The 27,323-nt window shown below is 43.8% G+C and overlaps 1 protein-coding gene across 3 annotated transcripts in view; it reads left to right on the forward strand.

Annotated features, from left to right (window-relative positions):
- The first annotated feature begins 488 nt into the window (after nt 1–488).
- The window catches only part of LOC106577041 (protein FAM53B), a 34,376-nt gene continuing 7,541 nt past the window's right edge, over nt 489–27,323 (forward strand). Inside the window, exons 1-4 of one of the 3 annotated variants that reach the window (XM_014154721.2) lie at nt 489–674; nt 16,266–16,527; nt 17,256–17,310; nt 19,558–20,414. In XM_014154721.2, the coding sequence (XP_014010196.1) occupies nt 16,444–16,527; nt 17,256–17,310; nt 19,558–20,414 (996 nt within the window). In that variant the 5' untranslated portion in view covers nt 489–674; nt 16,266–16,443. Of the gene's footprint in view, nt 717–15,946; nt 16,090–16,265; nt 16,528–17,255; nt 17,311–19,557; nt 20,415–27,323 lie in introns of those variants that run through there. The other 2 variants (XM_045700865.1, XM_014154722.2) reach the window with 2 other exon arrangements.

The raw sequence follows: 27,323 nt of genomic DNA on the forward strand, positions 1-27,323 counted from the left end.
TGTGTATATAGACATTACTGTGACAAAGAAGGAACACTTTTAGACATGCCTAACAAATGCCAATGTGAATGAGAGCATTTAATAGGATCTACTTATTTAGGCTAGTGTCATACGTTACAGATGGTTAAGGCCTGGAAACAATTCGTTTTAATTCATGTCACAGGCTTAAGAGGGTCAGTCAACCACAGTCACATTGTGATAGTGGACACATTTACAAGTGAACTAGTAACTGTAACAATGTTACTACAGAGTTGTACATTCAGAATAGCTTGTGGGAAAAGAAAAGGAAAACACAAGTAGACGATACCAATATGGGGGGGTAAATTATGTAGTTTCTATTGAATTAGAAATAAAATACATGTGTAATGAATGGCAAGAAACATGTTGAATATATAAATAGTATCTGTATAAGTACGGTTAAGCTTAATTGTTCATATTGGCTACACCACTGTGGAATCAATAGTTGCTTCCTCCCTCTGCGTGAGAAATGGTTTCGCTGAACGCGGATTTTGTTTCAACGTTCCAGCGAGCACGGAGTTTCATGCAGTTGCTCAGTCCCACACTGCCATCGCCACTGTGGAGGCGGTAGTGCGCATGAGGACCCACACACTTTTCTGGTCCTTTGTTGCGGAAATCGAAGATGACTTAACTTCGACAGACTCTCAGCTGGCCAGGTAGTAAGCCATCCATCCCGACATCATATTTTCTTTGAATTGGTAGGCCACTCTTTGAGAATGTATGCTAATCCTTTTTTGGGGTGTCTTTGTTGCCCAAAGTAGTTTGTTGATTGCTGAAGTTTGCTTGAGCTTTTTCCCATTGCAAGAAGTAGAAATAAGCATATAATCTTGTTTCTTATGTCTAGAGAAAGTTAAATATTGTCAACAATATAAACTGGGAAGTGTTGCTTGCTTGTGATCCATGCTATCATAATAGCTGGGAACAAAGTGCTTGGGAAATTATGTTTTCAGGGATGACATTGAAAGGCTGTAACCACAACACAAATTATTATGGTGTTTTATGTATCTTAAAATAGGCTACTGCACAATGTAATTGAGGAACAAGTTAAATACCGTGTTGCGATGCTGCGTAAACTTGTTTGCTTTCTAGCTGCCGGTTGCGCATGTTTCCACTGTAGTAGAGCAGCGCATAGTCAAATAAGAGAATAGAGAGGAGTTGATTGAGAGATCATTTGTGTTGTGCGCAGTGCTTGGGCTACTGGGACAAAAGCCTTCCTGTATTCAATGTTCCAGCTCTGTAACCCGGTTCAACTTAACCCCCCTCCACCCTTGTGTAGTACTACTTTTTCCCCCCTCCGCTGCTCTCACCATGCCTGTGTAGCACATGGGGATGTGTGAAACTTACTTCTCAGCCTTAAGTGTTGCCACTTGCAGCTGACTGCTACCTATTCTTGTGGTGCTAACTGTTAAGACATTTTCAGGAGGGTAATCACATGTGCAAGCAAGGCAGCAGTCCTGGGTTCGAGCCTTGGTGTGAGCCAAATCAGGAGCAAGTGATACTTGCTAATCAAGCCATGATGATCTTTACAATGGTGCCGTGACCCAGATCTACAGTTGTGCTCAGCTCAATGCTGGGGCAGCTTTTGAGTACATTTGAGGGGTGAATGAAGCAAATGGGGATGTGTGAAACCTACTTCTCAGCCTTAAGTGTTGCTACTTGCAGCTGACTGCTACCTGAAATGTCTCCACTTGCGCTGCTGAATTGCTAGCTTTTGGTGTGGTGCCGACTGGTAAGATGCTTTACAAGGGTGGCAAGGCCTGGGTTCAAGCCTGGTGTGAGCCGAATCAGGAGGTACTCTCTTAGCAAGCAGTGTGGCATCCTTTACACCTGCATACCCTCAAATATCCAGATCGGGAATTGTAGAGCTAGATATGTTATTATTATGGTTGTGGGCACTTTGGGGTTTGTAAGTTGTCCCACTTTTATGTCATGTTCTGTGCCTGTAACACTGGTCTGTTTCAAGAACTGCCAGTTGGAGGGAAGTGTGGCTTTCTTATCTCATTTTATTGACACCCCCAGCACCGCAACCTGAGAAAAGATTGATAGTCATTTGAGGTGTTTCATGAGTCACACACACACAACCTTACAGAAAAACCACATGATTTCAAGTGAAATTTCATATGAAAACAAGTGTTTTTGGAACACTTAACATGAAACTACACGTGAAAACCTGTGATCACATTAACTTCACATAAGATCACATGCCACTGGAAACACACTGGTTGAATCAATGTTGTTTTCATGTAATTTCAATGAAATGACGTTGAACCAATGTGGAATAGACGTTGGTGCCCAGTGGAATGTGATCACGTGTTTTTGGAACACTTCACATGTGAAATTCATGTGGGTTTTCCGTAAGGACACACGCAAACACACTGGGCAAGACTTCAGACTCTAGACTCTAAAATTAATAATAGAGTTTCACACTATATATAAGCTGTCGGTAATTTATTGGGTAAACCAATGTTTCAGCATCACTGTGATTTTTAAACAAGTCAGTTAAGAACACATTTTTATTTACAATGACAGCTTACCCTGGCCAAATTGTGCGCCAGCCTATGGGACTCCCAATCACGGCTGGTTGGAATACAGCCTGAATTTGAACCAGGGTGTCTGTAGTGATGCCTCAAGCGCTGCCTTAGACTGCTGCACCACTCGGGAGCCCCTCGTGTGATGGCACATGAGAAGGCACTGTGATGCCGAAATGTTCATGGTTTATCTAATAAATTACTGGGAGCTTGTATATAGAGTGTCCAATTCTCGTTTTTTTTTATAGCCTACAGTTTACTCGCCGGTAGTCAGCACCTCTACTAACTTTTTTGAATGTACGCCAGCTCATGCTTTTCACAAGACTTCACACTCAACTAGAGGTCGACCGATTATGATTTTTCAACGCCGATACCGATTATTGGAGGACCAAAAAAAGCCGATACCGATTAATCGGCTGATTTTTTTTTTTTAAGTATTTTTTATTTGTAATAATGCCATTTACAACAATACTGAACGGACACTTATTTTAACTTAATATAATACGTCAATAAAATCAATTTAGCCTCAAAATAAATAATGCAAAACAAAGTGTTGGAGAAGAAAGTAAAAGTGCAATATGTGCCATGTAAGAACGCTAATGTTTAAGTGCCTTGCTCAGAACATGGGAACATATGAAAGCTGGTGGTTTCTTTTAACATGAGTCTTCAATATTCCCAGGTAAGAAGTTTTAGGTTGTAGTTATTATAGGAATTATAGGACTATTTTGCTCTATACGATTTGTATTTCATATACCTTTGACTATTGGATGTTCTTATAGGCACTTTAGTATTGCCAGTTTAACAGTATTGCTTCCGTCCCCCTCCTTGCTCCTACCTGGGCTCGAACCAGGAACACATCGACAACAGCCACCCTTGAAGCAGCGTTACCCATGCAGAGCAAGGGGAACAACTACTCCAAGTCTCAGAGCAGGTGACGTTTGAAACGCTATTAGCACGCACCCCACTAACTAGCTAGCCATTTCACATCGGTTACACCAGCCTAATCTTGGGAGTTGATAGGCTTGAAGTCATAAACAGCGCAATGCTTGAAGCACAGCGAAGGGCTGCTGGCAAAACGCACAAAAGTGCTGTTTGAATGAATGCTTACGAGCCTGCTGCTGCCTACCACCGCTCAGTCAGACTGCTCTATCAAATCATAGACTTAATTATAATATAATAAACACACAGAAATACGAGCCTTAGGTCATTAATATGGTCGAATCCGGAAACTATCATCTCGAAAACAAAACGTTTTTCCTTTCAGTGAAATACGGAACCGTTCCGTATTTCATCTAACGGGTGGCATCCCTAAGTCTAAATATTCCTGTTACATTGCACAACCTTCAATGTTATGTCATAATTACGTAAAATTCTGGCAAATTAGTTTGCAACGAGCCAGGCGGCCCAAACTGTTGCATATACCCTGACTCTGCGTGCAATGAACGCAAGAGAAGTGACACAATTTCACCTGGATAATATTGCCTGCTAACCTGGATTTCTTTTAGCTAAATATGCAGGTTTAAAAATATATACTTCTGTGTATTGATTTTAAGAAAGGCATTGATGTTTCTGGTTAGGTAAGCAAATGCGCTTTTGTTAAATCATCCCCCGTTTGGCGAAGTCGGCTGTCTTTGTTAGGAAGAAATAGTCTTCACAGTTCGCAACGAGCCAGGCGGCCCAAACTGCTGCATATACACTGACTCTGTTGCAAGAGAAGTGACACATTTTCCCTAGTTAAAAGAAATTCATGTTTGCAGGCAATATTAACTAAATATGCAGGTTTAAAAATATATACTTGTGTATTGATTTTAAGAAAGGCATTGATGTTTATGGTTAGGTTATATGCAACGCAGGACAGGCTAGATAAACTAGTAATATCATCAACCATGTGTAGTTAACTAGTGATTATGATTGATTGCTTTTTATAAGACAAGTTTAATGCTAGCTAGCAACTTACCTTGGCTTCTTACTGCATTCGCGTAACAGGCAGGCTCCTCGTGGAGTGCAATGTAAAGCAGGTGGTTAGAGCACTGGCCTAGTTAACAGTAAGGTTGCAAGATTGAATCCCCGAGCTGACAAGGTAAAAATCTGTCGTTCTACCCCTGAACAAGGCAGTTAACCCACCGTTCCTAGGCCGTCATTGAAAATAAGAATGTGTTCTTAACTGACTTGCCTAGTTAAATAAAGCTGTAAAAAAAAACAATCGGCCAAATCGGCGTCCAAAAATACCGATTTCCGATTGTTATGAAAACTTGAAATCGGCCCTAATTAATCGGCCATTCCGAATAATCGGTCGACTTCTACACTCAACAACATATTTCAGCCTTTTATTGCAATTGAGTTCTGTAACTAACATCATCCTTCTCATTTGTGGTTTTGCAGAGGAGGGTTCGCAGCTGGGATGTCTTGATATGAGTCACTTTGTGTTGCTGAGTGGAATGAAACACCTAGACTTGTGAGAAAACACTTTAACTGCAACTTTGAAGGTGTTCTGAATGCTATGATTCAGTTTCAAGGAGCTCAGACAAACAAACCGCCCCTACGCTCTCTTAACAAAACAAAGTGTTGAGATTGAGGAGCTGGCAGGGAAATGCTGTACTGTTAGATTGCATTGTTTTTGGAGTCATGTTTTGGACCATCGTTGGAGTGTGTAATGTAATTGCGTGACTACAGAATGTTTGGGTAGGCCTACGCTGATTAAAGTACCACTGACAATGGAACACTTTGACTACGGGTTTGCCAGGGTCGTTTCATTTGGGACTAGGGAAGTTATTGTTAGAGTATGTGTTTTTTGCCCTCTTGTTATGTTGTGGGAGAGATGGTTGATCTTTACTTCATGAACTAAATACCAGACAGGACTGGTTTTGTACCAGGATGGCCTGAAATTCCATGGAATGCTTACAGTGTACTTGTCTGTGTCTGTTCTCACCGCACTGCGACAGCCTGAAAGGAGGTATCCCTATGTGGGTATATACACCTCTGTTCTCTCTTTACTGAGGTGGTTATTGGCAAATAAACTAAAGTGTAGTTTTAGTGAATGTATATACAATAGTTGACCTTTCCGTTTCTTGCTTGCATGTGAATTCACTTGAAAACAAATCTCAGTTCCACTGGCAAACTAGGTGGATAGTCAGGCTGAGATTGGATCAGCTCTAGTATCTAATTGCAAAGGGGATGTTGATAGGGGTAGACCACCAGGCCTGTGTGTGTCTGAGACAGTCTAAGGGCTGTTTGTTGAGGAAAGACCAGTTTATTGTGTGTTGGTTCATACTTCTCAGCTATGGTGGTAAATACAGTTATGATGACTAAGGCTGTGTCTACACTTGACACTTACATGTGACTTATGCTATCAGAATATGAAGCTTGCATTGAAAAGACGGGTCTAGACACACAAAAGCCGCTTTGTAGTTTGTGTTCAGATCCGGCTAATCACTTTAGGATGTGGTCAGGGATGCATTGTGTGCCGATTTCTCCTCAGTCTGGACACAATCAGGCTACCGAAAGCACTCAGCACTCCTCTCACAGGTCTCCAGAATACTTGTGTTTTGGGACCGAGAGGCATCTTTTCATTATAACATTGGAGGAAACACATTCCTAGCATGTGGAGAACATGTTCGCTGGCCTCATAAATGCTAGCCGGCTAGCTAATATTTAGAAAAACCTTTTTTGTTCGTCTAGAGTTATGCTAACTAGTTTGCAATCCCTTTAGCATTGCTCGCTAGCTTGCTGGCTAGCTACAGAGGTTAGCTGGCTACTTCACTGCAGTAGTTAGCTACTTCCATCAGCTGTTGTTGTGTTATTATCATATTTAGCCTATTCCTCCACTTGTAGAATGCGTACTGGTATTTGAATATAGCGCGGGAACAGACACAGTGTGGATAGGGTGGACACATGTACAGTTGAAGTTGGAAGTTTACATACACCTTAGCCAAATACATTTAAACTCAGTTTTCCACAATTCCTGACATTTAATCCTGGTAAAAATGCCCTGTCTTAGGTCAATTAGGATCACCACTTTATTTTAAGAATGTGAAATGTCAGAATAATAGTAGAGATAATGATTTATTTCAGCTTTTATTTCTTTCATCACATTCCCAGTGGGTCAGAAGTTTACATACACTCAATTAGTATTTGATAGCATTGCCTTTAAATTGTTTAACTTGGGTCAAACGTTTCGGGTAGCCTTCCATAAGCTTCCCACAATAAGTTGGGTGAATTTTGGCCCATTCCTCCTGACAGAGCTGGTGTAACTGAGTCAGGTTTATAGGCCTCCATGCTCGCACACGCTTTTTCAGTTCTGCCCACAAATTTTCTATAGGATTGAGGTCAGGGCTTTGTGATGGCCACTCCAATACCTTGACTTTGTTGTCCTTAAGCCATTTTGCCAGAACTTTGGAAGTATGCTTGGGGTTATTGTCCATTTGGAAGACCCATTTGCGACCAAGCTTTAACTTCCTGACTGACGTATTGAGAGGTTGCTTCAATATATCCACATAATTTTCTTTCCTCATGATGCCATCTATTTTGTGAAGTGCACCAGTCCCTCCTGTAGCAAAGCACCCCCACAACATGATGCTGCCACCCCCGTGCTTCACGGTTGGGATGGTGTTCTTCGGCTTGCAAGCCTCCCCCTTTTTCCTTCAAACATAAAGATGGTCATTATGGCCAAACAGTTCATTTTTGTTTCATCAGACCAGAGAACATTTCTCCAAAAAGTATGATCTTTGTCTCCATGTGCAGATGCAAACCATAGTCTGGCTTTTTTATGGCGGTTTTGGAGCAGTGTCTTCTTCCTTGTTGAGCGGCCTTTCAGGTTATGTCGATAAAGGACTCGTTTTACTGTGGATATTGATACTTCTGTACCTGTTTCCTCCAGCATTTTCACAAGGTCCTTTGCTGTTGTTCTGGGATTGATTTGCACTTTTCGCACCAAAGTACGTTCATCTCTAGGAGACAGAACGCGTCTCCTTCCTGAGTGGTATGATGGCTGCGTGGTCCCATGGTGTTTATACTTGCGTACTATTGTTTGTACAGATGAACGTGGTACCTTCAGGCGTTTAGAAATTTCTCCCAAGGATGAACCAGACTTGTGGAGGTCTACAATGTTTTTTCTGAGGTCTTGGTTGATTTATTTTAATTTTCCCGTGATGTCAAGCAAAGAGGCACTGAGTTTAAGGTAGACCTTGAAATACATCTACAGGTACACCTCCAATTGACTCAAATGATGTCAATTAGCCTATCAGAAGCTTCTAAAGCCATGACATAATTTTCTGGAATTTTCCAAGCCGTTTAAAGGCACACTCAACTTAGTGTACGTAAACTTCTGACCCATTGGAATTGCGATACAGTGAATTATAAATTAAATAATCTGTCTGTAAACAATTGTTGGAAAAATTACTTGTGTCATGCACAAAGTAGATGTCCTAACCGACTTGCCAAAACTATAGTTTGTTAACAAGAAATTTGTGTAGTGGTTGAAAAATGAGTTTTAATGACACCAACCTAAGTGTATGTAAACTTCCGACTTCAACTGTAAATGTAGACGCACGGCGTGTTCGGAATTCCATGATCGGAACTCCGTTATCAGAATACAAAAGCTGCATGAACTCTCAAGTCTAGACATGGCCTAAGCTTCGTCTTGCTTGTTATACACAGCATTGTTTAGTGTCACAAAGATTGACGATCATATCTTCCTCAAACCTTTCCAGACAATGTGTTGATATCAAATAACTGTGCTATGTCTAATTTTGTATGCACTTGCATGGTAAAGTACAACTTTGTTTGTTTACAATCTTACAGAGTATAGGCCTCATTCAAGGAATCTCTATGTTTGCATGACTATCACGATCTCCCAAACTATCCAATGCAGTGTTAAAAAATGGTTTTACTTGCTTCAGTTTCTTCTTTTTAGCACAGTAAAATCTGAAATGCTGGAATCTACATGTGAAAGACAGTCAAGTCGAACAGGGTTGTCTCAGATAGCTAGGCAGGCGGTAGGCAGACAAGAGGGACTTGTTTTGGATATGGGATAGCTGCAGTAATTTATGGAGGTAATTAAGCAGAGTTGGTTTTTAAAGGGGATCACTCTGTGCTCCTGTGTGTGCTTAAGACGCACACATTTGCAAGGCTTTTGTGTGCGAGTCCCTATTAAGGCTTCATTCTCTGAGTGGGCAGCTGCGTGCCTGTCTGCGAGGCACTGGACCATACTCTCCCGCTCTCTCTCTCTATCTGTAGCCCTCTCACTTTATCTCTCTCCTTTGCTCTCTCCCCTCTCTTTCTTTCTGTGGTTTCCTGGCCCGAGGCGTTATGCAAAGCCTCCAGAAAGAAGGATTGTTAGCCATGCCAGTCTGTGCCTCTGTGTTGCACACATTTGATTTTAACGACAGCCCTTTCTCTCTTTCTGTGTGACCTTCAGTCATAACTGCTCTGCTTCGCCCACAGCGTCAAAAGCTGTGAGCTGAGTTCAAGACAAAAAGTCATGTTCCACGGTCTCCCCCACGTTTCTGTCTGTATATCTCATTTACATGATGTGTTTGTAAATGGTACGTCTCGAACGCCCACAGAGTCTAAGATGGACTGCTGAGAAGAAAGGAGGCATTCTGGCGTACAGCAGAGCAACCTTCCCCAACCCCCTGCCAGTGACTAGATCTGGTTTCAGATTAAAAGCGTTCTGGGAAGGGAAGCCATTTTTAAAGCCCTGTGACCCATTGCCACATCAGTGTGTCCCACCACTAGTCTGAAATGGCTTCCTTTCATTTTCTTCATTACTACTGATTGGTGAGAGGCCTGATAAGAAGCCTTATGATGAGATGGACAACCACCTCTAATGGACATTCACCCTGAATTCCCTTTTGACAACTGAAGTGACCTCATGTTTTTTTTGTCATTCACTATCATAAGACGTCTGTTATGAATGACAAAGGAGTCATTCTTCTGTTTATCCTCCACCTTCTCCTTTCTCCCTGCTTTTCTGAACGACACTGCATATCTCCTGTCTGAATCACTCAAGGTTCGGTTCGACTTTCTGTTGATTCTGTCTAGAGCGTAATCCCTCAATTATCCACCCCTAAAAAAAGCTAAAGTATGTTTCCATTGTTTTATGGCGCAGACAGTCTAAATAAAAGTATTAGCAAGCAGAACCTGTTTTCCATGCTGGTTCTGAAGCAGTGGCCTGCACTTCACAGTATTTGCACAGTTTCTCTGCCAAGATGTTTCGCCTCTCACAATTGAGAGGTTTAATGAGCTGAGCGAGATCAGGTTTCTTCCATCTGGTCATAATGGTAGCTAAATTAGTGTTGGTGTGTTTTGGCAATCCCTTTTCACTACACCTTCATCTTTTATATTATGTGAACGTAGCACTTTATTATTACAGTGTTTACACTACTATGCAGTACTTAGCAATCATATATCATTTTGCAGGATCAATATGTGACTGTGATGACCGTGCGTTATGAGGAGACACACCTGTAGATTTGTGTAGTAGACACCTACAGGTCGTTAGTAACACAAACGCACGCATGACAGCCAGCGTGGCGGAGGTAAGACAGAGTACAGAAAGATCAACGCATTCTCAGCTGCTGAAAATCCAATTCTCACACATTTACATTAAGATGATAAAAAAAAGCTGAAGGTGATCATCTGCCATTGTATTAGTATGAAAGTATTGTATGGAAAGAATAACATGCAGCCTAATCCATCTATTATGTTCCACCAGTTCCACAGAGATTTTGCTGTGATGATGCACAGCAGGTAGCCTAGCGGTTAAGAGCATTGAGCCAGTGACTGAGAGGTTGCTGATTTGAATCCCTGAGCCGACTAAGTAAAAAGTCTGTCTGTGCCCTTGTGCAAGGCCCGTAACCCACTTACCCTCGTGCCAAGCATACACACGAACGCACACAAAGTCATCGAGACCGTTGCCAAGCAAGTAACAGATGGATGTTTGGTTGAATAAGTCATACACTCATTCATGAGAAAGGTGAGCATGTCATGACTCAATGGAATTCCCATAATTTCCCATCATCCTAGGGCTGGGAAATATATTGTGAAACAGCAGTATACCAGTATGACATTGGACTACTTCACTGTCAGTTTTGCCCTAATTTGGTTGAGTATAAAACTATCCCTTAGAATGAATTGTTGCCAGTCTAGAGTAATGCACTACTCATAAAACATATTTAGAACTATTATTATTCAGAAACATAAAATACCGCCATACCGTCAAATTAATATGATATTTTAGTCATAACGTCACCCTCCACGCCAAAACACACCCACACCATTCATCCCCTAGCTCCCCCAAAACACACCCACACCATTCATCCCCTAGCTCCCCCAAAACACACCCACACCATTCATCCCCTAGCTCCCCCAAAACACACCCACACCATTCATCCCCTAGCTCCCCCAAAACACACCCACACCATTCATCCCCTAGCTCCCCCAAAACACACCCACACCATTCATCCCCTAGCTCCCCCAAAATGAGACCTGCAGTGTTATGTAACTGTCTTGGAGAGGAGTGGTACCCGGGACATGCGATTATGGGGTTGGAAGTGACTTTCTTTATAACGTCACCTATTTAAACATCGTAGGAGTGGCCCCCTTCCTTAGCCGTGACGGAGCCCTGAGAGTGGGATTAACCATAATGGTCTGGTCTGGAGGCTCTCATGTAACATATCCCTGGTGGATTAGGGCCTGGTTAATGTGCATAGAGCAGCCTGTCAGGGTTAATGGGAGAAACCACATGCTGAGGGAGCGAGGGGTGAGGGGATGAGAGCAGAGGTAATTAGTAGGGTACCTGATGTGTGGAGAGCCCTGGAATGCAAAGGCTTTTCCAGAAGGGGGCCTCTGGCCTGTACCTCCTTTATTATCTCACACTTGGACCCACCCTGTTCAGTCTTGTTCTATAGATTAGGGATAATTTCAGAAGAAGTGATCCTAAATCAGCTTTGACAAGCATAGCATCACTGGACAGGAACAGTGATTGCGGTGTCTGAACTCCATCTCTCAAGCTTGAACTAATGTACTCCACTGATAAGGAAGTGATGTACTGTCTAGATATGACTTTGTCTTAGTTTCTAACATCCAGGTCAGAGGTTGGCCTTTTTCCACATGAGCACATGTCCACGTAATGCAGCATATGTTACACATCCATACTGTAGCACGCTTGCCCTTGTAGACTAGGAATTGGACAGATCAATCAGCAGCAATGTCCTGTAGTGAGGAAACACAGAGAGATGTTGCAGTAGTTTGAACAAAAACATTGGCACATCTGGATGGATGTGTTGACGACATCTTGATGTTTACTGTGTGGACAATAAAAGTGGATGTGAAAGCAAGATGGGATATTGCACAAGTTGACTGTGTTCCTCCTTTTCTGATTGAGGGTCAGTGTGTGTGTGTGGCACCAGCTACAGTATCTGTGTGTGAGGGACTGATTATAGCTTTGACAAGGCTTTGTGGATTTCCTTTGGCGGTTTTTCTTATCACATGTTAGCTAATGAGGTCGTCGCTGCTGCTCACCAACACCCTGAAATAGAGTGCTGACTTGTGAGCACAGGGGAAGTGTTATTTGTGTATGTGTCGGTAATTTTAAAATGGCAACACATTTTGCACTCCCGTGTGTGTGTGTGTGTGTGTGTGTGTGTGTGTGTGTGTGTGTGTGTGTGTGTGTGTGTGTGTGTGTGTGTGTGTGTGTGTGTGTGTGTGTGTGGTTGGTTACATGTCAGTCCCCTGAAACCTCTCTCAAGAAAGGTGTTTCTTCTCTCTGTTGTTTCCCCCCCTTTGTTACAGGGCCGGGTTGTCATGGTCACTGCTCTTCTTTCAGAGATAAAGAAGTGAATTGCCTTTCAAAGTGCTCATAGAGATAAAGCCTTTATTTGTGTAGAATCGACTTGAAGGCCAAAATCAACCGCCGTTACCGCACATCAAGTCAGACGATGTCAAGTAAAAAGTTTAATGAATGGGAGCTGCTTTGTTTGTGTTCTCACCAAGCTCCTGTTGCATGATGGGGTGTCGTTTTTGGACAAAGTGTCCAGCCAACGGGTGCTGGGGTGATGGCCGGAGGGCAGCTTGGTATGCCGTGACCTCTCCAGCCTTGCTTTACGACCTCAACATGAGAAAGGGCTGACCCAGCGTTAACTAGAGAGTGATAGCTTTCCTGTGCAGTAACCACATCCAATCTGTGATGGACACCAAACACTGTGCCACAAAACCTTACAGGGCCCCGTATTGTCCCCCCAGGTACCCATTCACAATTCACGTGCACACAGGAAGCAGGGCAAGTAGCGATAACGTCATCACATCATCCGAAAACATGGCAGACATTGGATGAATATAAAATGTTAAAGCTGCATATGTAACTTTTTGGGTGACCCGACCAAATTCACATAGAAATGTGAGTTATAGATCTGTCATTTTCATTGAAAGCAAGTCTAAAATGGTAGATCTCTTCTATGGGTGCTATTTCTATGCTTTCAGTTCTTAAGTTTTGTTTTTATGTCTTGTACTTTCGGTTTTGTACACAAGCTTCAAACGGCTGAAAATCCAAAATTTTTGTTTATGTGAAAGAGATTTCACAGTGGTTTAGATGGTACAATGATTCTCTACACAATGGACTCTTGTTTTACCACATAAACTTAAATTAGGCAAATTATTAGAAGTTTAGCAACCAGGAAATGGAGGAGCATTTCTGGTTGCTAACATTTTAATATCTTGGAAAAAGTGATGGAACAATAATCGGCCTCAGCAACAATAATTTCTATAATTCAATGGATGTTTTTTGCACAAAGGTGATGACCAAAGTGTTTTATTAGGAATTTTCTAATCTGACTTCTCTATGTGGCCGTCTATTGAAATTGTATTTCTGGGACGGGGATCTGTTAAACTGCAGTACCGAAGCAAAACTGTAGGAGCAGTAGAAACCAGGAACCCTAGTCCCTTGGCATGGTGCTGTTACTAGTGCTGTCCTTTCTGCCTCTCCTCAGTAATTGACCTTTGAGAACCAGGGGGCCTGTACGCAGAACCAACTTCTATAATGAAGAAAAATCTGTTTAGAATTACTGTTAGGTACAGTACTTCTCCTATGGAATTGGATCATAATTCACTTTTTTCCCTTTAGGGATTTATAAATGCAATTGCTATTGCCATTTAGTATGATCCTTTTTGGACCTTAACCTGAATTGGAGCCAACAAGTGCAGTAGAATTTACCCAGATATGAAACATAAAATAACCCTTTACACTTGTGGGAATTGGCATATATGGATAGTTTATATGGTAGCAATTGAAAGGGAACAGTTTGGAGATCATGGGAACATTGTTAAACCAAAGGTGAGTACACTACAGTTCACCTGACACAAGACTAAATCCAAACATCTACTGTACTTTTCGCCACATTTTTTGATAACAAAATTTGAAAATATTCTGGATAACATGATAAGACTATTCCTGGAAAATGTGGGGTAGGTTTAAATGAAAGGACTAACTGGTATCTCCATGTAGCCAGAGTTCCTAAGCAATTTCAATGCACTTTTATGACTCAAAGAAGAGACTTCAACTTTAAGGTACTGTACCGTTGAGGAACCAGGGCAAGCACACTTGTAGTTGTTTAGTTCGGAACACAACCTTGCGTCCCCGCCATAACACCATTACAGTTGTTTAGGCAATCCAAAAATGGTCCAATATAAATCGCAATCTGGGTTCCTATTCCTATGCCAAGAGGCCTAACTAAGTTATAAAATACGATCTTAGAGTGACCCAGGGTATAACATCATGTCGTCTTGTAACTGTACACCAAACATAGTGATCATGAACAGTGACGATATATGATTTGGAAATGTTAAGTGCATATTTGGACTCACAGGTGATTGGCTTATCTGTATGACATCATAGTTGTATTTATAATCATCCTCAACATCTCATCTTTTTAAAATACACTGAACAAAAATATAAACGCAACATGCAACAATTTCAAAGATTTTACTGAGTTACAATTCATATAAGGAAATTCATTATGCCCATATCTATGGATTTCACATGACTGGGAATACAGATATGTATCTGTTAGTGATAGATACCTTTAAAAAAGATAGGGGCGTGGATCAGAAAACCAGTCAGTATCTGGTGTAACCACAATTTGCCTCATGCAGTGCAACACATCTCCTTTGTATAGAGTTGATCAGGCTGTTGATTGTGGCCTGTTGTTCCACTCCTCTTCAATGGCTGTGTGAAGTTGCTGGATATTGGCGGGAACTGCAACACTCTGTTGTACACGTCTGGTGAGTATGAAGGCCATGGAAGAACTAGGACTTTTTCAGCTTCCAGGAATTGTGTACATATCCTTGGGCCGTGCATTATCATGCTGAAATATGCGGTAAAATGAATGGCACGACAATGGGCCTCAGGATCTCGTCACGGTATCTCTGTGCATTAAATGCAATTGTGTTTGTCCGTAGCTTATGCCTGTCCGTACCATAACCCCACCGCCATCAGCAAACCGCTCGCCCCCAACGCCATACACGCTGTCTGCCATCTGCCCGGTACAGTTAAAACCGGGAAGAGCACACTTCTCCAGCGTGCCAGTGGCCATCGAAGGTGAGCATTTGCCCACTGAAGTCAGTTACGATGCCGAACTGCAGTCAGGTCAAGACCCTGGTGAGGATGACGAGCACAGTTCGTGCAGAAATTCTTCGGTAGTACAAACCCACAGTTTGTTTCACCAGCTGTCCGGGTGGCTGGTCTCAGACGATCCCGCAGGTGAAGAATCTGGATGTGGAGGTCCTGGGCTGGCTTGGTTACACATGGCCTGCTCTTCTGAGTCTCGTTGAACATACTGCCAAATTCTCGAAAATGTGTTGGAGGCGGCTTATGTTATGTTATTCCTGCAGTCAACATGCCAATTGCACGCTCCCTCAACTTGAGACATTGGCCTCCCGAGTGGTGCAGCGGTCTAAGGCACTTCATCGCAGTGCTTGAGGCGTCACTACAGACCTGGGTTCAATCCCAGGCTGTGTCACAACCGGCCGTGATCGGGAGTCCCATAGGGCGGTTCACAATTGGCCCAGCATCGTCTGGGTTAGGGGAGGGTTTGGCTGGCTCCATGCTGTCATGAGCCCAGAGAGGAGAGCAGAGGACATGAGGAGGGGAAATGTGGAGACTGTGGTAGCTGTGTCCGTTGGCCCACAGTAGAAACTGCAAGCTGTCATTAGTAGGCTGTTGATTGGAGAATAAGGCCTGTACCTTTCTAATCAGCTGTTTTGCATGCTATTCCTGATATAGCCTAGCTCTGTCTGTCAGGGGGGGGGGATTCAACTGCATGTTTTGGATTAGCTCCCTGGTGTTGTGAGTGAAAGATTCGAAGAGGAGGACTCAGTAAAGAGTAAGCCTGTGCTGTACTGTGTTTGTGGTGTCCCAGCCCAGTGGACTGTATGTGTTTAGACCCGTCTCTCTAAGGGCCCTGCTGCCTGCTATACAGACACACCCATGAGGACCAATCCTCCTTTCCTCCTCGCCCTGCGCCTGGGGACACACTGTGGTGGTGTGATGGTAAAGATCATTATGACACGTACTGCAATCATGGCGTGCTCACACACATTTGTGCCCATTTGCAAATATGCACTCACGCATGCCGGGCGCCATAATGGCATGCACACATTTTTATGGATTGTAATATTTGTATGTGTGCTCACCAAATCTCTCTCTTTCTGTCTGTTGTTGCACAGGGATTGGCTGAATAGCGAGAGACGCTCCCCTGCCACCGAGGACACTCTGCAGATGAGAGGTGGTCGTCTGCCAGTCCAAACTGCCCAAAATACCTTCTCCCCATCCGTCCTCACCTAAGATGGCTTCCCACGGCCTTCTCCTGCACTGGAACGGACTGGAGCAGAGCTGCACCCTACCATGGTGATCATCTTCTCAAAAACACTGGAAAAGAAGAAAGGTGGCGATCATGTAAGGGCTAAGGACACTGAATATTTGCTGCTGGTAAGTAAAACTCTGCTAGCTAGACCTATAACTAAAGTAGTGTAACAAGTACCTTACAGGTGCCTCTCTCTCCACCGGCCTTGGAAACATGAGACTTGGGCTTTCTATTGGCTTCTCTACAATATAGTCTATTGTAGTTTTTGGCAGGGTGCTCGCTATCAAGGTCTTAACTTCATATGGCCTCTACGTTGGTCCTTCTAAATAAATAGTATATTATTCTACCTCAGCGTTCAAATCAAGCAATTTGGGTAAAAAGGCTTCAACTGAAATGGTGCCAATTTGAGTAGTTTTACCTCATTATAACCCTCATTGTGTACTGTAAGGTGTCTAGCAGTTCTGAATGCTGACATTACACTGTATTGCTGTGACTCCCAGTAACGTTAATGACTCTGCTGCTTTGCCCTATTTCTCTATGAGCCAGCCTGCACCACCCTGCTTGTTATTTTCTCTGAGTTGTTCTATATGTTCCAGGATGAACAGGGTGTGTGTGTGTGTGTGTGTGTGTGTGTGTGTGTGTGTGTGTGTGTGTGTGTGTGTGTGTGTGTGTGTGTGTGTGTGTGTGTGTGTGTGTGTGTGTGTGTGTGTGTGAGCGAGCGCGCACTCCTTCGTGTTCGATGCCTGAAAAGTTATGTACCGACATGTTTGGAGTCTGAGTAAATGAGCCTAGTCTAAGCCATGTCCTCTTTGTCTGTTTTTCCCTGTCTATCCCTCCATCTGTCTGTCAACAGCGTCAGCGCCACACCATGAGCAGAGGGACTACCCTCTTCTCCTGTGGCACTGTGGGTGAGTGCATCCCTCTCCCCTTCACTCAGACTCCGTTGTCCTCACCATAACGTTTCTTATTGTCTCCTCTTAGGCTTTATTGACACGGGCTGTTGTGGAAACTGGTTGAATTGAACATCTGCTTTTCATGTCCTCCGTGCTTTTCATAAAAACTGTCTCATTATTTGTTCCCATTCACTCGCGTTCATTTCCTTTGTCTTGTTCACCAGCTTGATGTCTCGTTACAAGCTCTCCTATAACTGTTTCTGCTGATCCCCCTTCTGTCTCACTTCTCTCTTTCTCCTTCTGTGTCTCATCTTGCCCTCATGTCTGGTGTGCACCTGCCGTCACACAGAGCTGTGTACTGCACTCATGGGACTTAACTGTAACTGCGGGTTGTTTTGCCTTTGTCAATGGTTCCCCTTTGGCTCGGTGAATGTCACGCTCCTTACCCCGCCCGTGTTAAAAGACAAGCTACTGTAAATAAGAGTCCCATTGGGCCCGCCCTGTCGTCTGTTCAATGTACCCGCGAGGGGTTAACACAAAGGGATGCACGTCCTACAACTGCTGTATCTACTGTTACAGCTGACATCACAAGACGTGTTATATATACTATTATATGGCTTCAGGTGGGATTTCAGTCCTTTTTCAACATATTTTTCACTGGGCTAGGTGAACCTTTTAGATGTTTTCTCCTGTTGTTATTTTGTATTCTAGACATTCTTGTCAGGTCATGTCGTCGGCCCCGTTTGTTGTTTTTTGCGACTGAAACAAAGACTTCTGCCCACCAAAAATGGAGAGAAGCATTTGAAGGGATGGGTTTGGACAGGGGTGGGCCACTTGCTGCCAATTGGGTATCAATAGAGTTCTGTGTTAGCTTTGAGCTCAGTAGTGGCTAAGTTAGCTAGAACCAGTGTGGTAGGTGTTTTGCCTGTGACGAGTAATGTTGGCGTAGTCATTTGTCAAATTCTGTCTGAATTTAAACCAATCATTGGTGTAGGAAGCCATCCACCTTCACAGAATAATAAGCCTAGCCTATCCTGCTAACCAAAACAGCTGTCAGACTAAGCCAAATTTCCCCTGGGATGGCTGCTACCATTATGTTAGGTAGCAATAAGCTGTGCTTAGCAAAGAGATGTTGAGAAGCAATGAAGGGAATACCCAGACACCTAGATGGCTCTCTGCCAACATTCATAGGACTTTTTGAAGTTTTCGTTCAGTCTTCACTTTACTTTTCAGTCTGAGAAAAACCCATCAACAGTCAATCAAGTGGTATAGCATTGGCCGGTTCATTGACCTGAATGTCATTGTTTGTTTTGTGACTGGTAGGGGTGTTGGGCAAACACCACTGTGCCACTGTTACCCTAGGCCTGCTCGTGTCAAGTTTTGTTAGCTAAGCGTTCTGTGACAACTGAAGTGTTCTGTGACAACTGCAATGCTATATAATACAACATCTGATTTGATTAATGACACACTGCCAGGTTGCTTTTATAATCCTGTACTACCAAAAAGCTCAGGCTATTGCCCTGCCAGCCACTATGCAACTGAAAGGTCTACCCAACTCAGGAGCTAGCAGCTCTGTTCCAGCAGGTAGTGTTCTATCAAGCAGTGCAGCCTGGGTCGATCCAATCCCCTGTCTGTAGCTAGCCATTCTTATACTATCCTGTCTCGAACCACCTTAACCGAGCATCTAGACCTTGAGTGATGCGCTTCATCTCTATCTATTAAAACTCCTACCGATGTGACCATACTCGCTTCACACGGTATTGTCTCTAACCAAGAGCTGCTACTGCTGGCCTATTCTCCCTCTGGCCTCAGGCTGCTTACTGTCTATTGTTTTCTGAAGTGTGGTGTGCGTGTGCGTTTTGTTGTACGTGTGGTTATTTACTGGGTTGATCATCCTAACGCGCATACGTGAAGAAGCTGCACACGGCACCTCACCCTGGAAGTTTAGCCCTGCTGTCCATTTCATTATTGTTTCACATGAAGCTAGCCTCTAGAGGAGATGAAGTGGGATTTTTCACAACTCTGTTAGATGGCATAAGGGGCCTTATGTTGTTAGAGGGGACAGGCAATAAGGAGGAGCATTATAAGGTGTTATGGTAGTAAGGATTTCAGCTTAGGCCCCTGATACAATAACGTTCCATCTGTTCTGTCCTGATTTATATGCCCACTTTTTGATTACATTTTGTCAAATTAAATGATATGTCTAAGTGTTCGTTCATATGTGTGTGTTTGTATGTTTATAAGTGTGTCCATGTGTTCCAGAGGCAGACAGGTGGCTGGACCTTGGCCGAGGCTGTGCCATCCAGCGAGGGACGCCCTGCGAGTCCGGCGCCAGTCTGGAGAGCCTGTGGGACGTTCTGCCTGAGGAGTGCCAGCGGAGGAGCCTGGTCTGGGGCCACGAGGTTGGCCCTGCCTCCGCCATCACCAGCCTCATTCGAGACCTTAACCTGGGCGATGCCAAGCTGGCAGCCACCCAGTCCCTGGCCCTCGCCAACTCCACTTCAGCCTCTACGGCACCCCCTAGCAAGCGCCAGTGCCGCTCGCTCTCCTTCTCTGAAGAATTTGGTGGCTGCCGGTCTTCATGGAGACCTCAGGTGTCCCGAGTGTGGACGGCGGTGGAGAAGAGGAGGTGCCACAGTGGGGGGAGTGTGCATCGCTGCTCTGGAGGAGGTGGTATAGGAGGTAGTGGAGGTTTTTCAGGGGGTCATTTTCCTGCCATGCAGCGGAGCTCCAGTTTCAGCCTGCCCTCCCGCTCCAACAACCCCACAGACGGCGCTCTGGAGTTGCCCTGCTTCACCCAGCGCCTGCCCCTTCACCCCCTGTTCACTGCCTCCCCTACCTCCCCCTCCCACCACCACTACCACCACTCCCTCAGGTCCCTCTCCTTGTCCCATGAGCAGATCAGCCTGCCAGAGCACCACAGGGAGGGGGCCAGCTCCCCGGACTTCACCCAAGAGATGGGGAGACGTGCTGGACAGAGAGCAGGGGGGACTGGGGGCCTGTCCCGGAGCAAGTCCCAGCCCTGCGTCCTGAACGATAAAAAGATCGGCATGAAGCGCAGGAGACCAGAGGATGCACAGGAACCACGGCCCTCCCTGGACCTGGCCAAGATGACCCAGGTTAGTAGCCACTGAGACACACACACACACCCCAATGGTCTGTCAAGTGTGTCTGCCCATACCAAATGACTGAAAGGCAACTGTAGATCAAAACATATTAGTGGATTTTGATTATGTTATGATGACTCAGACATTTCACAGAGCTTTATCCTTATTTACTCATCTCGATTAAGAATAGATCAAGTTTCATCCAAGTCTTTACACAGCTTTAATACCTTTAATAACCTGAGTACATCAGGTTAGATCAGGCCAAACAAAATGACTAACAAAGGAATACTTCTGTTCAGAGATGGGGAACGTTCAAGGCTTCTTTCTCTGTGTCTGATCTGGTGGGGGATTAAAACAGGCTGCATTACGTTTTCTGGGTCAGTGGTTTGTAGCGCAGAGGGTAAGTGTTTTCAAGCCTCCCCTTTGGGAAGTGGCATTAACTAAGGAGCATTTCTTGTGTTCCGTCATGCTTCACACTGCCATGCTCTACCACACTCGGCTCCGGTTATCATTTCATTGACTCTGTTGGGTAAACACACGATGCAAAGGTTGAACCCACACAGTCCACTTCCCTGCCTACATTTATAGCTGGATCGCATTCTGCCTGGCCTGGGGGAGGTTTGTTTGTGCTTGTGTAATGTCAGAGGAAGTCGTGGAACTGCTCTGTGATTACTACTTGATGGCTCCATATAGAATGGATGGATAGCCTACTGGAAACGGTCTAATTTTGCACATTGATCAGACGTTGAACGCAGCCAATTAATGTTGAGACAGCACTATATGCAGTCTTCAATGACCCAAGACTTGCCTGGCTCACTTGGCTGTATCCCTCTGACCAATGCGTCTCCCTTGAGAATGAGCTGAGATAGCACAGTTTGGAATTAAATCCAGCGCATATAGGGCTCCTCCAGGACTAGCACAGTGTAAACACTGATGAAGCTAGCTGATATTACTGTGTGCCTCTCCGCCCCTCTCAACCCTGCTCAGAGGTCCCCTGTCCTCTCTAGAGATCTCTAAATCTGTCCTAGAAAGCATCCAACCTCAACCCCCCCCCCTTCCTGTTCTCTTCCCCCTCTCGAAGAAACTGTTCCTAGCCACGCTAAGGGTATAGCCAAGGTTGAATCAACAAGTGTTCAGTAATGGAGCCTAGCATGTTTCCTATGTCCATGCCAGCCGCTAAGAGAGGAAAACCAAGAGCATTTTCATTATCCACACCAGTTACCTCCTCTCTCTGGAATTCCCCAGTATGCCTCTCCAATGGCTCACAGGCTTTTCTTTTGGCATCGAGACTACCCGAATGGAGTCTACTTTTTTATAACCTTGTTTTTGTTTTGGGTTGGGATTGCTCGACTGCGCTTTAGCATTGTGTGAGGAGGACTGATGAGATCGTGTGGTGTGGGTTCGATCAGTAGTTTCAAGCCTCACACGCATGAAACCAGATATCCACTTACCGGTATTTACTCTCTCACAACACAGAACACTGTAGGTCACAAAAGCACACTGACACATAGATACACAAACACATTGTCACAGATGCACACACCCAAACTCAGTCACTCTCAGTCAAACTCAGTCCTGGTGAGTATAGTAAGGTTTATGTAAGGTAATGAGTCTGACCCAGTACAATAAACTTACATTTTACATTTCATTTACATTTTAGTCATTTAGCAGACTCTCTTATCCAGAGCGACTTACAGTTAGTCCATTCATCTTAAGATAGCTAGGTGGGACAACCACATATCACAGTCATAGTAAGTACATTTCCCCTGAATAAAGTACCCATCAGCAAAGTCAGAGCTAGTAAGGGGGGAAAAGGCAAGTGTGTGTAAATTACAGAAGGCTTTTTTTTTGGGGGGGGGGGGAGATTATTTAAGGTACTCTTCGAAGAGGTAGGCTTTCAGATGTTTTCTGCTTGGCTGCTATACTGAAACACAAGCAGAAACAGTCTGTATACAGCACTGCAGATGTACTGTAGCTCCATAGAACTGTACTGTATGTATTAAACTATGAATATGGTTGTTATTGTTGTACTGATTATTGGGTTGTCATTAGTTACCACAGCCACAAAGTCATCATTTTGGCTAAACCCTGCCTATTTCCACAATCTCGCTTCTTAAAATCTGATTTTAAACCTAATCTTAACCACACTGCTAACCTTATGCCTAACCTTAAATGAAGGCCCGAAAAGCACATTTTTGTTTTAATTCGTTTTTACTATATAGCCAATTTGGACTTTGTGGCTGTGATACTGTAACTAGTGACAACGTTTGTAATGCAGGTTTAGGGGCGATGGGGTACGCCAGACCCAGAGAGGTGTAGTGGTCTCTGGATGAGGACAGAGAAGGGGTGTTAACTGCTCGTTGGTAAAAAGGAAGTGTGAAGCTGGAGATTTTAGGCTGGTTACAAAATGTGTTCTGCCTGACATTAAGAGGGAATGAATGGAAAAGAGGGAATGTTTGGAATAGACTCGATTGTATGGGATTCTGTCCTCTCCAATCCAAGTTGGATTGGTGGAGGAATCATTGAATTGTCTTTTAATTGAGATGCTAATTTGTTATGTCAATCTGTCCATATTTATTGACCTTTTGGTTTGTGTGGGAAGCAACTCAGATTGACTTTAACGAGCATAATTGCATGAGAATGTGATTGCCCAATTCTCTCAGAGGATGTTTTTACATGTGAAAGTGATTCAAAAGGGCAAATCCACCTTCAGTCACTATGGGTGTGTATGCATATGTCATGACGGTGAACATTAAAAGTGAATGCTTCTTCGTGTATGAGAGTTGGGCCTTACCCAGTGAATAACACACACACACACACTGCACTCCACTCTGTGTAGAGAAACTAGGTGTGAGGTGTCAGGACTAGGTCTACCATGGATTGGTTAAATGGATCAAGGTGTTGCTGTTGCATCATGTAGACCTACCAACGCTCCTATGACCTGTCAAGACTACATCTAAGGGAACTACAGTGTTTGGCTACAGTGAGAATAAAAGGTTTGTTATTCAGCAGGTGGAACATGTTGTACATCCATCCCCCTTGTGTTTTGGATCAAATGACTTGTATAATTTTTTTGTATAACTACACCAAGATAGACCACCGCCTGTCATTTCAAATGGGAACAAATGAGTCATAGTGGGCAGAGCCAAGCACGGAGGTGGGCAGAGCCAAGCACGAGCTAGCGAGATCCTATTGGCGCGTTCTAGCATGCATGCACATATTTCCGTTAGAGAATGCCTTCTCTGTGAAGTGAGCGTGTGCAATAACTAAATTTGCCTTTTCACTCCTTCTAAACAACACCTTTTTTTTAAACTTTGGCAAAGAGTAAAGTCTACAAAACTTTGTCAACTCTGTAACATATTTTAGTTTTGGTAACAGAACATTTTATTGAGATCAAATATCATTCCATCTTCTCCCACTGCCGGCCACTGGGCTTCCCCTCAATACCATATTTGGTAGTGAGTGGAAACGCCAAGCGGATGCTTCACATTTATACATCCGGTGAAATATCTGTCTCATTGTTCTATCTGTGTTTGTATTATGTGTCCAGCGCATGTTGTAGATCAGAGATCATCAACTAGATTCAGGCGTGGGTCTATTTGTTTCTTGAGTGGATGGTCTGGGGGCTAGAACATAATTACAAATCGTTTGTAGACCGCAAATTGATCTTGAGAAGCCCAAGCAGATATAATATTTGACTAAAACATAATAATTTCAAACCTTGCTTACATTTGTATACAATCACAAATACACTACATGACCAAAAGTATGTGGATACCTGCTCGTCGAACATTTCATTCCAAAATCATTAATATGGAGTTGGTCCCCCCTTTGCTGTGGGAAGGCTTTCCACTAGATGTTGGAACATTGCTGCAGGGATTCACTTCCATTCAGCCACGAGCATTCGTGAGGTTGGGCACTGATGTTGGGCGATTAGGCTTCGCTTGCAGTCGGCGTTCCAATTCATCCCAAAGGTGTTTGATGGGGATGAGGCCAGTTAAGCTCTGTGCAGGCCAGTTAAGTTCTTCCACACCTATTTCGACAAACCATTTCTGTATGTAACTCGCTTTGTGCATGGGGGCATTGTCATGCTGAAACAGTAAAGGGCCTTCCCCAAACTGTTGGGGTAGGTAATGTGTTTCCACTGCTCCAGACTCTAATGGCAGCGAGCTTTACACCACTCCAACCGATGCTTGTCTTTGCGTATGGTGATCTTAGGCTTGTGTGCTGCTGCTCGGCCATGGAAACCCATTTCATGAAGCTCCCGACTAACAGTTTTTGTGCTGATGTTGCTTCCAGTGGTAGTTTGGAACTCGGTAGTGAGTGTTGCAACCAAGAACAGACCTTTTTTATGCGCTTCAGCACTTGGCGGTCCCGTTCTTTGAGCTTGTGGCCTACCACTTCGCGGCTGAGCCGTTGTTGCTCCTAGACATTTCCACTTCACAATAACAGCACTTACAGTTGACCGGGGCAGCTCTAGCAGGACAGAAAGTTGACGAGCTGACTTGTTAGAAAGGTGAGATCCTGTGACGGTGCCACGTTATAAGTCACTGAGCTCTTCAGTAAGGCCATTCTACTGCCAATGTTTGTCTATGGAGATTGCATGGCTGTATGCTCGATTTGATACACCTTTCAGCAATGGATATGGCTGAAATAGCCGAATCCACTAATTTGAAGGGGTGTCCACTTTTGTATACTGTGCCTTCAGAAAGTATTCAGACCTTTTATATTTTCCAATTTTGTTAGGTTACAGCCTTATTCTAATTTTCTTTTTTTAAATTCTCAGTAATCTACACACAATACTTCATAATGACAGAGCAAAAATTGTTTTATATATATTTTTTAATTTCAAATGTATTAAAAATAAAAAACAGATACCTTATTTACATAAGTATTTGGACCCTTTGCTATGAGACTCAAAATTGAGCTCAGGTGCATCCTGTTTCCATTGATCATCCTTGAGATGTTTCTACAACTTCATTGGAGGCTACCTGTGGTAAGTTCAATTGATTGGACATGACTTGGAAAGGCACACACCTGTCTATATAAGGTTCCACAGTTGACAATGCAGGTCAGACCAAAAACCAAGCCATGAGGTCAAAGGAATTGTCCCTAGAGCTCTGAGACAGGATTGTGTCGAGGCATAGATCTGGGGAAGGGTACCAAAACATTTCTGCAGCATTGAACGCAGTGGCCTCCATCATTCTTAAATGGAAGAAGTTTGGAACCACCAAGACTCTTCCTAGAGCTGGCCGCCCAGCCAACCTGAGCAATCGGGGGAGAAGGGCCTTGGTCAGGGAGGTGACCAAGATCCTGATGGTCACACTGATAGAGCTCTATAGTTCCTCTGTGGAGATGGGAGAGCCTTCCAGAAGGACAACCATCTCTGCAGCCCTCCACCAATCAGGCCTTTATGGTAGAGCTACCAGACTGAAGCCACTCCTCAGTAAAAGGCTCATGACAGCCCGCTTGGAGTTTGCCAAAAGGCACCTAAAGACTCTCAGACCATGAGAAACAAGATTGGCTGGTCTGATGAAACCAAGATCGAACTCTTTGGCCTGAATGCCAAGCATCACGTCTGGAGGAAACCTGGCACCATCCCTACGGTGAAGCGTGGTGGTGGCAGCATCATGCTGTGGGGATGTTTTTCAGCATCAGGGACTGGGAGACTAGTCAGAATCGAGGGAAAGATGAACGGAGCAAAGTATAGAGAGATCCTTGATGAAAACCTGCTCTAGAACGCTCAGGACCTCAGACTGTGGCGAAGATAACGCAGGAGTGGCTTCGGGACATGTCTCTGAATGTCCTTGAGTGGCCCAGTCAGAGCCCGGACTTGACCCCGATCAAACATCTCTGGAGAGACCTGAAAAGGGCTGTGCAGCAACGCTTCCCATCCAACCTGACAGAGCTTGAGAGTATCTGCAGAGAAGAATGGGAGAACTCTCCAAATACAGGTGTGCCAAGCTTGTAAAGTGTCTAAATACTTATGTAAATGTGATATTTCAGTTTTATTTTTTAGCCAAAATTTCTAATAACCTCTTTTTGCTTTGTCATTATGTGATATTGTGTGTAGATTGAGGTGAAAAAAACATTTTAATACATTTTAGAATAAAGTTTTAACCTAACAAAATGTGGGAAAAGTCAAGGGGTCTGAATACTTTCCGAAGGAACTGTATATAGTGTATCTCTATATTATGCGTGGGAATGCTTGGGAACAGATTTCCAAAATTCAAATCACTTTGAGCTGATTTCCTGGTGTTTTTACAGTCTCTTTTATGTCCAACAATAACCAAAATAATATATGTTCCAGTCGAAAGTTTGGACACATCTACTCATTCAAGGGTTTTTCTTTATTTTCACTATTTTCTAAATTGTAGAATAAAATTGAAGACATCAAAACTATGAAAGAACACATATGGAATCATGTAGTAACCAAAAAAGTGTTAAACAAATCAAAGTATATTTTATATTTGAGATTCTTCAAAGTAGCCACCCTTTGCATTGATGACAGCTTTGCACACTCTTTGCATTCAGCTTCACCTAGAATGCATTTCCAACCATTTTGAAGGAGTTCCCACATATGCTGAGCACTTGTTGGCTGCTTTTCCTTCACTCTGAGGTCCAATTTATTCCAAACCATCTCAATTGGGTTGAGGTCAGGTGATTGTGGAGGCCAGGCCATCTGATGCAGAACTCCATCACTCTCCTTCTTGGTCAAATAGCCCTTACACAGTCTGGTGATGTGTTGTGTCATTGTCCTGTTGAAAAACAAATTATAGGAGAAATTTGTCTTGATGCCTAAAATTGAGAGCATCCTGTCGGGCTGTATCACTGCCTGGTACGGCAACTGCACCGCCCGCAATCGCAGGGCTCTCCAGAGGGTGGTGCGGTCTGCCCAAAGTATCACTGGGGCAAACTACC

The sequence above is a fragment of the Salmo salar genome, chromosome ssa18 (genome assembly GCF_905237065.1).
Source record: "Salmo salar chromosome ssa18, Ssal_v3.1, whole genome shotgun sequence".
Lineage (NCBI taxonomy): Eukaryota > Metazoa > Chordata > Actinopteri > Salmoniformes > Salmonidae > Salmo > Salmo salar.